Raw genomic sequence first — 11,420 nt, 5'->3', positions numbered from 1 at the left:
CATATAGTGCGGAAGAATTGACAATAGTATGCAACATTAATCTTCCAACCTTGAATCTTAAGCGTATATAGCTGCTGCATCCATGCATGGTTTTATTTCTTTCATTCATGTTTCTCCTTCACAATTGTTTTGTTTGACCTAACTAGTTGCTGCTCATGGGATTTCTAGAACTTTGACTATTTTCTGTTTTATTATTTTATCTATATTATTAATATTTCACCGGGAAGAGTTTGAATACTGACAATCACACATAATGCTAAAAAAACTGCTTCTTCATCGAGAAAAGCTAGCTAAATGTAGCAAAAGAATTTTATTGTAATGATTGATATGATTTCCAAAATTAAAATTTATTGTTGATAGTGATAACTAGCACTAATAATCTATAAGCTACGGGAATGCCTCTGTGTGTTAGGTTAGATTTGTCATCATGTGCTCACTCACATTCATACGTTTCATGGTCTTCCATCATGTTGGAGGAGAACACTTGATGCTCTCAGCTCTACTCTCAATCCTCATAAGAAATGTACATGATACTAAATTATGGTAAGAGGATAAATGCGGACAATAAAGTCTGTGGATAAAATTTAATTACTTGATACATTATTTGTCTTCTCCCAAAAAAAACTCAATTTTCAGTACATTCTTATTGGTACCATAAGCGCAATAGGTTTTTCTTAACCTTGAATTGTGTAACATTCTGGTGAGCAAATTTTTGAGGCAGAAGTGCATTTTCGAGTGTATTAGTAACATGAGGTCTAAATTATTAATTGATTGGTAAAATATTACAAATGTTAAAATCGACAATATCTCGACAATATCTGGGAGGAACTAATCATATACCTTTTCATACATTTCAAGATTTGTCTCTTTCATGTTAGGTGCACTTGTGACCAAAGGGTGATAATTAAATTTATTATTTGGCCTCGAAATTTAATAAATATCCTAAAATTAAATAATGGAAAAATAGCAAGGAAGCATAACATATATTCCAACTTTTTTTGGATTAAGATCAAGAAAGCAAGCATAAGATGATTGGTAATTTATTTGTGAATGGTTTGTTACAGATGTCTAGTAGACTATGTAGTGAAATATAATAACATATGATATTTTTTAATATGACCCATTTTAAAAAGTGATTTACAAATTTGTTCAACTTTTAATATTAATTATATAAATATCCTAAAATTCATTTTTTCATAATTTAAATGTAATCATGATTTACTTTTACTTGCACGCATTTTTAAGATTTTTTTTATCAAATCTCTTATAAATCATTTAATCAATCAATCAATCAATGGTACCCAATAATACCTTCTATGGCAGTGTCTGAGGTGGGTATATAGTACCCAACATTACCCTCATTCCAAAAAATAAAGAGGCTATTTCCTCAAAAGACCCACGCCTTGTGTGTGTGCACAAATATGTGTGTCATAGGTAAGCAATGATCCATAAACATAAGTATAATAAGCGAGGCAACGATAAACAATGATACAATACCTCATCCTATGACCTTCTTCACATGGGACTTACTATAAAAAGTTTCGTTTATTGGTTCATGGTCGTAAGCCCCCTTCTATTTCTCATTTTGCACTCCTTTTGATGCCTCAAACTTAATATTTCCCTTGGAGATCACTCTCCAAACTAAATATTTGAATTACCACAAACCTGTCCAAAAAAAACTAAAACAGCACACAACTCATCTACCATATCATATAATTAGTCATATAGCTTTAAAAAGGGACATTGTAGCACCTACACGAGTAACTAAGACTATTAATAACTATGAGAACAAACTACCAATCTTATTAAGTTTAAGTACTAGACAAAGAAAATTATAACAAGCTATCAAAAAGTGCACTAAATTACAAACTACACATGCAAACTAGGAAAGTCCAAACTAATCTGCCACCCTAATCCTCCTGTGCCAAGATCTCCTATCCGAGGTCATGTCATAACTGAGGTTTAGGGCCTTTAAGTCCAGCGTGATTAGATCAGACCAAGTCCTCCTTGGCCTCCCTCTCCTTCTCGATCCCGATACCACTAAGTCCTCCACCCTGCGCACTGGAGCAGCTACCCTTCTTCGCCTAATATGCCCAAACCAACGCAGTCGGCCTTCACTCACTTTTTCTGCAATAGGCGCAACTCGTAATTTATTCCTGAAAAACTATTTGACAATCTATTCAATATGGTACGTCCACAAATCCACCTTAACATTCTCATTTCCGCCACCTCTAAACTACACTCTTGAGCCTTTTTCAATGCCCAACACTCCTACCCTTATAACAAGGCTGGTCTGATCGCTACCCTATAAAATTTTCCGTTTACTCTGAAACAAACCCTCCTACCACACAATACTCCTGTAGCAGCCCTCCATTTTAGCCATCCTGATTTGATACAATGTGTAACATCCATATCTATCCCCCTTCCTTATGCAAAATGGAACCCAAATACCTGAAATTATCTTTGGGGGTAGTACTTGATCGTCCATCAGAACATCCACCCCCCATCATTCGGTTGATTACTAAAGTTACACCACAAATATTCCGTCTTAGACCTACTAACCCGTAATGTATTAGAATCCAATATAAACCTCCATCGCTCTAATGTTACATTAACTGCAACCATTGTCTCCTTAATTATGACTATATCATCCATGAATAATATACACCAAGGTACAATATCCTGAATTCCCCTAGTTAAAACATCCATTATATCTGCGAAAAGAAATGGGCTTAGCGAGGATCCTTGGTGAAGTCCTATTCCTACCGGAAAATAATGTGTATCCCCAACCGATGTTCGAACACACATCCTTACGTGAAAATACATCTCTTTTATCGCCCTCAAATATATCCATTGCACCCCTCTAGCCACCAAACTTTCCTAAATTACCTCACGCGGAACACTATCATATGCTTTCTCCAAATCTATGAACACCAAGTGTAAGTCTTTACTATGTACACAATATTTCTCCATCAACTGTCTAAGAAGGTGAATTGCTTCCAAGGTCGACCTGCCCGCCATAAAGCGAAATTGATTTTATTACACTTCCACCTTACTTCTTAAGCTATTTTCAATCACTCTTTCCCATAATTTCATAGTATGACATAAAAGTTTAATACCACGATAATTGCTACAGTCTTGTGCATCTCCCTTATTTTTATAAATCGTCACTACCATGCTAAGCCTCCATTCCTGCGGTATGTCACTAGTCCGAAGTATATTGTCGAATAACCTCGTTAGCCATTGCTCTCCCTCTTCACCCAAACACAACCATACCTTTATAGGTATTTAATCCGGCCCCGTAGCTTTAGCTCTCCCCATCTCATGTAATGCTCCCTTAACTTCGGCTCTGCTCATAGAAGGCTGAACACCGAAGTCAAAGCTAGACTCACTATCTGCTCCTATCTCCCTAACACCGATTCTCTCCTTATTAAATAACTCTCTAAAATAGTTATGGCATCTGTTCCGAATATCCTTATCATTCACTAGAACAAGTCCATTGACATCCTTTATACACTTAACAAAACCTAAATCTCTTCTCCTCCTTTCTTAAACCTTCGCCAATCTATAAATATCATTTTGACCCTCTTTTGTACCAAGGTGATTATACATAGCCTCATACGCCTTTGATTTTGCCTCCTCTACTATCTTCTTACCCGTACGTCTAGCTTCCTTACATAAAATTCTTCTCATGTCAACTTGTTCATCATCTTGGCAACACAAAAGTTCCCTAAAACGATCATGTTTAATTTTTACTCGCTCTTGCACCTCCTGGTCCCACCACCAAGCTTCCTTCTGCACCTGAACCTTTCTTGAGGTAACACCTAAGATATCTGTAGCTATATTTATGATTGTACATGCCAATCGATTCCACATTTTATTAACATTCTCATCATAAAATCTGTCTCTTGCCAAACCAATCCTTTCTTTAAAAATACCTACTTTGTCTCCCTATAGATTTTTCCATAAAATGTTTCGGTGTCACCTCTCTATTATCTTGTACTACTCTTTTCCTCATACATATATCCATTACCAACAAAAGATGTTGCGTAGTACATGCCTCACCCGAGAATACTTTACAATCTTTACAATCCATGTTGCCTTTTCTCATAAGAAGATAATCGATTTGTGAGTTATAACCTCCAATCCTAAAATTAATCAGATGATCATCCATTTTTTTAAAACAAGAATTAGCAATCACTAATTCATGTTCCAATGAAAACTCCAAAAGATCCCACCCATTTCTGTTCCTCGTCCCAAAACCAAAACCCCCATGAATGACTATATAACCATCCGACTGTTCGCCAATATGACCATTAAAATCACCTCCTATATAAAAAATCTGGTCCCTAGGTATCAACCTAACTATTTCATCCAAACAATCCCAGAAATTCTTACCAAATCCAAACTATCACCACCACCGCCCCTACTTCTTACCAAATCCATCAATCAAAGATAACTCTATGACACGAAAACACACAACTTAAAAATGAAAAACACACACTATATAACAAGAAACTATAAAAAATGCAAATAAACTAAAAATAAATAAACAACAAGGAAATATATGTAATATCCCATATTTTCAAATATTATTATTATTATTTGGAATTGTTTATGTGATTTTTATGTGATTTTTATTGAATTATATGATAATTGGAATTGATTGGGTGTTTATATGTGATATTATTTGAGTATTTTAATTATTATATGTCCAGAATAAATATAGATAATTGTGATATTTTCCTGATAATTTTTAGATTGTTTTATGATTTTATAATGATTTATGAATTATTAATTATTTTCTGAATAATTACCAAAATTATTTTATAAAGCCGGGAATCGTCCAACTTCAACTGTTTTTACGTTTTTACAACCTGAAACTCTTCCGAAAACTCTTTCCTAACCTAATCTGGTAATTCCGGACATTTTTCGTGTTTTGACTTTTTCGATCCGGATTACGGTTTGACCCATGCGCGGCACGACACAAGATTTTCAATACGATAGTTATTTCGATAAATCAACAAAACCCGTACTATCGAAAGACGGGATATTATTACATTATTTCCGTATAAAGTATTTTATAAGAAGCCCAGTTTTGATAATTTTCCAAATCTTATACTAAATTGTATCGTTTTAATAGTTACTTAGCGGCTAAGTAATCTATTTTCGGATCGCTTTCCAGTTACTTAGCGGCTAAGCAACAAATTTATCGATCCAATATAAGCCAATGCGTACCAATATTCTATAAGTATAAATAGCTTTTTATTTATTAATAATTATTATTAAAAATTATTTTTTATTTTTATTTTTCAGAAAATCAGATTTTTCTCTCAAGAATTAGGGTTAGGGTTTGATTTGTTCTTGAAGATCAAAATAAATTTGGGAATGATTCTGTGGTCCAAATCACAAGTATGAATATCCGTTTTAAAGCTCTCAACATCCTCTTTCTGATTTTAGCATCAAAATCAACAAAGGATGGATAATTTATAAAGTCGAATTTTAGGGTTTATATTTAAGTATTGGGGCTTTCGATTTTATGAGTTTTTGATTGTTTCTGATGATATAGTTAGCTTTATTGTGATTAATATGATTTATTTGGACCGGTTTTATTGATGTTTTAGTTCAATATGTTAAAATCCGAGCTCTTGAGTATATCAGATTTTTGAATTGAATTTCTGGATTACCTGGTGTTTGTTTGTTAGTTTTAAGATTGTGATTAGTTTGGATATGAATTCAGGATTATTTTGATACCAGGATTGTAAGTTTTTGTTGAGTATTGGATGAATTTGATTTTCCGATGTATTCACCGGAGAATTAGACTTTTTGGATCGGAATAGTCGACTCGGGCAATTTTTTTGATTTCTGGGTTGGCGTATTTGTTCATAGTAAGATTTGGAATCGATTTGGTATTGAAATCGATCAAAACGAGGTTGATTGGATGTGTTCTGAGTGTTGCCGGAGTTCCGCCGGGCTTACCGCAGTCACCGGAAAACCTCGTCGGTTTCTGGGTTTTCAGAAATCCGGCAGGTATTCTTGGCGACCTGGTCGGTTTCTTGAGGACCCGGATATAACCCGACTTTGACCCGATTTAGATCATGTTTTCTCCTATTCCAAAATCAAAAACATGTTTCTGCAATTCCTATTTTATTTTAAATCAAAAGGCAGTTTCTTTTATTCTAAAAATTCGTTTTTATTTTAAAAATCATTATTTATAATTCTGAAAATTTATTTTAATTCAAAACTAAATCCAAATTATTTAGTTAATTAATTTTAGTTGATAATTAAATATTTAGTTAGTCAATTAATTTAAATATTAATTGATCAATTAATTTAATTAGTAATTAAATAATTTTAATTCATAATATAATTAGATTTAATTATTTTAAATTGTTTTAAAAATTCTGAAAAATAGTTCAAGCTTTAAAATATTATTTTAAATTATTTTCCAGGCTTGATAATTATTGTAAACATATTTTCAGGTGTTCGAGCCCTATTATTTAATTATTAAAAGATTTGGAGACTCGTTTTAATTCCGAAAAATGTTCAAAAATTCATAATAAATCAACCGTTCGTCCGTTTAATACGAAACGAACACGTACATACTCAGAAAAATATTCTGATTTCATTAAAAATAATTTTGAGACCCAATTTTTTTTTTGAAAGGTCCCTTGTTTTAGGAATCTTTCTGAGTCGATTTTTGATCGACAAATACTGTTATTGAGTCGAACCTTTTGACGAAACAAGTCATATATAATATGAATTATGTGATACATGAGTTATGTGCTTATGTACTATGTGAATTATGTGTGTATGTGGATCAAGAGTCCTGTATTTGTCTGTTATATTTATGTGTGGGCTATCGTATGGGTAGACGATAGGGTGTTGACGTGCAGTTCGTTGAGTAATTATCGATTAGATGATTAAAGTGTAATCTTTTAAATATAGATGCGGATCTCTCGAATTGATCGGGACAAGACGATGGATAAATAGTAAGATGGAATGATATTGGATATCTGGCTTCTAGCAATCACAGGAGCAGCATATCTGTAAAGTGTTGAAAAGCAGGACATTGATGCTTTGAGACAGAATGTCAGAATATATGCGTCTTTGCGAGTGTGACTAACTGCTAAAAACCCAAAGGCAAGTATCCCTATCATCACTTATTGTTCAAGTGATATTTATTTTAAATCTTATGAATTGATCGGGACAAGACGATGGATAAATAGTAAGATGGAATGATATTGGATATCTGGCTTCTAGCAATCACAGGAGCAGCATATTTGTAAAGTGTTGAAAAGCAGGACATTGATGATTTGAGACAGAATGTCAGAATAGATGCGTCTTTGCGAGTGTGACTAACTGCTAAAAACCCAAAGGCAAGTATCCCTATCATCACTTATTGTTTAAGTGATATTTATTATAAATCTTATCATGCAAGTATTGGTTTTCCTATTCGCAGTTCAGAATTGATAAATGTTTTATATATCGCTGAATTAAATAATTCTGTTTATGCAAGTACCCTCTGCTATTTTATGTTCAGAATAGTTAAATGTTTTACTTATCAAATTACTGGATTTATAAATATTTTAGATTTTAAGAAAGATGATTTTGTTGCGAGAATTCCTACCAAAGTGATTGGGGGAATAAAAAATTATTTAGGATGTCGAAGGATTCGGCTCCTTTTTTAATAAAAAATGTTTTAAGATTGGAATGGTTACTGGTTACTGGTTATTGGTTACAGCATAGGTGATCGAGATATCGGTCCAGCTGTAATATCTTTCAAGGCTAGTTATGCCTTTTCTGGCGCCCTATAGGTACCGTATATCTTCGGGATACGGGTAGTACCTATATTTACAGTATGGGTGCGGGATACCAGTGTTGTTTCACGACTGATCATCGGGAACATCATAAAATGTTATTGGTTCCAATCTAAATTGACATCTAAATTTCTTTATGGTTTTGATAATCATAGAATAAATGATTTATCAACTGATTCTGTTTTGGATTAAAAGTGAATTGCGGATTTGATTCAGTTCTGATTTATGTGGATACTTAGTTTATTGTTAAATATCAAAGGTGGTACTAATATAGATGATTGATGTTGACTTCAATATGGAATGTTATGAGCATCAAAGTTCGTATTGATATCTAATTTGATATGACAACAAAATAAGTATTATCGTCAAGAGTTCGGTTTTGAGTAAAATTTATGATTCAATCTGTAATCATTGTTTCTTGTTATTATTGTTTATGACATTTCCGTAAACACTGTTTTACGAGTTTTATTCTCGTCAAGATTCAAAGTATTGCTGAAGCATTTCGCTCGAAAATATCAAAAAGGGTTTTGAATACAGCGAGAGATAATTATCTGTTTTTTTTAATAAATTTTTTGATTCAGCAATTATGATTTTAAATGTTCTTCTCTATTGCGGATGTTGGTTTTTATATCAAAAGACTTTATATATGCTATAATGAACTTACTGAGCATTTCTTTCGCTCATACTTGCCTGTTTTCAAATTTAACCTCCAGTGAGGATTAGCTTGCGTTGTTTAGCTGCGTAATTCAAGAAAGCAAGGAAGAAGCTTTTGGAAGGTGGTTGGTTCAGGGTTTGCGGACTAGTGTAAGTTTTATGGTGTAAAATGGTTTATATTATATTATATTATAGTTGTGTATATTATTTGGGCCTAGTATACTTCATTTCGAAGTTATACTAGTGGGTTTAGTTTTGAGTTGGAATTTATTGAAAAGAGTTTTAAAAGGAAGTGCAAATTTTATTTATGTAATTTGGATATCTTGTTTCTAGAACTGTAACCTTAAAAGATCTTGGATTAGTTTGTGGTCATAAATGATAAATATCTTCCGCTGGCATTTAGTTATTGATTAAACAAATTAATTTAGATTGAGATTTTATAGTGATGACCAAATCCTCTGACCCCGGATTTGGGGGCGTTACAGGTTGGTATCAGAGCTGAGGTTATAGTAAACTAGAAACGAGAGTATGTAGGAGTGTGTATAGCTATGTGAGGACGCTTGAGCTCATATCGAGTTCCTGTTGGACTATTGGATATAGTACCAACAATTAAGTTAAGATAAGGCGTATTCGTTTGAGATGATTGTGCTGAGCTGGATGGAACTCCGGGAAGCTGCAAACTTCTATTGTGGAATCTTCCGAGGCTACTACGATTCAACGACGATGAAGATTATCGATATCCTCAGAATATGAAGAAGTGTCAAGAATCAGATGGCGAGTCAACAGAAGAGCTCAAATAGAAGATAAGTATTAAGACTTTGGTAATACCTTCTCTATCTTCAACTTCTTTTGACCTCTCTCAAAAGAGGTATCTGTTAGAGGATATATTCCGTAACACTCGTTTAATCATTTTGTTCCAAAATCTTGCTTTCTGGATTTCATTTTCTCCAGAAATATCAGCTTTGAAATCTTTCCAGTTTTATTCCTTTGATTTTAGATTCTTTTGATATTCTTTTATTCTGACTGAGATGAACAACCCTAAATATAGGGGACACAAGGTATACCTGTCTGCGTGATAGGAGTTGGATGGGATGCCATCACTTGTGTGTATTGTGAATATATGAAGGTTAAAAACCATTAGTAGTGTCCTAGTTGGGCACATAATACCAAGTTCGTTTGATCATATTGATCTCTCAGTTATTCTTTTATTTCAATAATACTTTTTCTCAAATTCAGATTTTGGTCTCGTTATGGTATCAAATTCATTTCTTTTTGAAATTCCATGATTGTATCATTCCAAATATTCGAAGGTATGTCAATCAAGTTAAGCTCAGTTATCCTGGTCGAGTCAAAGTAAGGCTATGTGATGGGATTACCAACAGCAACAGTGGATTGCAATGTGATTAAAATATCAGTGGCATATACCGAAGTTGGTCTGTTTCTTTACTTCTCTCTCTTTATCTATCTCTCTCTTTCTTTTCTTTCTCTTTATTTTTCTCTCTGTTCTTCTTTCTCACGATCAGTAAAAGTGATTCTATTGAGGAATTTGTCAAAGGATGTAGACGAAATAGTGGTACACAGTGAAGCTTCTGTAAAAGTTTTATTATACAAGGAATGCAAGATTTGTTTGAGATTATGAAAAATTGAGGTTATTTGGAAATGGAAAGTTGGTTAGAAAACCCTTAGTGCTTTCTTCTGCTGATTCGAAGGACGAAATCCTTATAAGGGGGGTAGATTGTAATATCCCATATTTTCAAATATTATTATTATTATTATTTGGAATTGTTTATGTGATTTTTATGTGAATTTTAGTGAATTATATGATAATTGGAATTGATGTTTGGGTGTTTATATGTGATATTCTTTGAGTATTTTAATTATTATATGTCCAGAATAAAACATAGATAATTGTGATATTTTCCTGGTAATTTTTAGATTGTTATATGATTTTATAATGATTTATGAATTATTAATTATTTTCTGAATAATTACCAAAATTATTTTATAAAGCCGGGAATCGTCCAACTTCAACTGTTTTTACGTTTTTACAACCCGAAACTCTTCCGAAAACTCCTTCCTAACCTAATCTGGTAATTCCAGACATTTTTTGTGTTTTGGCTTTTTCGATCCGGATTACGGTTTGACCCGTGCGCGGCCCGACGCAAGATTTTCAATACGATAGTTATTTCGATAAATCAACAAAACCCGTACTATCGAAAGACGGGATATTATTACATTATTTCCGTATAAAGTATTTTATAAGAAGCCCAGTTTTGATAATTTTCCAAATCTGATACTAAATTGTATCATTTTAATAGTTACTTAGCGGCTAAATAATCTATTTTCGGATCGGTTTGCAGTTACTTATCGGCTAAGCAACAAATTTATCGATCCAATATGATCCAATGCGTACCAATAATCTATAAGTATAAATAGCCTTTTATTTATTAATAATTATTATTAAAAATCAGTTTTTATTTTTATTTTTCAGAAAATCAGATTTTTCTCTCAAGAATTAGGGTTAGGGTTTTGATTTGTTCTTGAAGATCAAAGCAAATTTGGGATTGATTCTGTGGTCCAAATCACAAGTTTGAATATCCGTTTTGAAGCTCTCAACATCCTCTTTCTGATTTCAGCATCAAAATCAACAAAGGATGGGTAATTTATAAAGTCGAATTTTAGGGTTTATATTTAAGCATTGGGGCTTTTAATTTTATGAGTTTTTAATTGTTTCTGATGATATAGTTAGCTTTATTATGATTAATATGATTTATTTGGACCAGTTTTATTGATGTTTTAGTTCAATATTTTAAAAACCGAGCTCTTGAGTTTATCAGATTTTTGAATTGAATTTGTGGATTACCTGATTTTTGTTTGTTAGTTTTAAGATTGTGATTAGTTTGGATATGAATTCAGGATTATTTTGATACTACGATTGTAAGTTTT

General features: G+C 32.8%; 1 protein-coding gene across 1 annotated transcript; it reads right to left on the bottom strand.

Moving 5' to 3' along the window:
- Positions 1 to 3,549: 3,549 nt before the first annotated feature.
- On the bottom strand, positions 3,550 to 4,446 carry LOC141702457 (uncharacterized). The gene is made up of 3 exons (XM_074506132.1): positions 4,399 to 4,446; positions 4,061 to 4,297; positions 3,550 to 3,951 (listed from the first exon to the last, which is right to left on the bottom strand). Exons 1-3 carry the CDS (start codon positions 4,444 to 4,446, stop codon positions 3,550 to 3,552), a joined length of 687 nt encoding a protein of 228 aa, XP_074362233.1.
- Positions 4,447 to 11,420: the final 6,974 nt, after the last annotated feature.

Source organism: Apium graveolens, unplaced genomic scaffold, assembly GCF_009905375.1.
Source record: "Apium graveolens cultivar Ventura unplaced genomic scaffold, ASM990537v1 ctg5181, whole genome shotgun sequence".
Classification (NCBI taxonomy): domain Eukaryota; kingdom Viridiplantae; phylum Streptophyta; class Magnoliopsida; order Apiales; family Apiaceae; genus Apium; species Apium graveolens.
The sequence above is the reverse complement of the archived record's forward strand: the minus strand, read 5'-3'. Positions and strand labels throughout refer to the sequence as shown.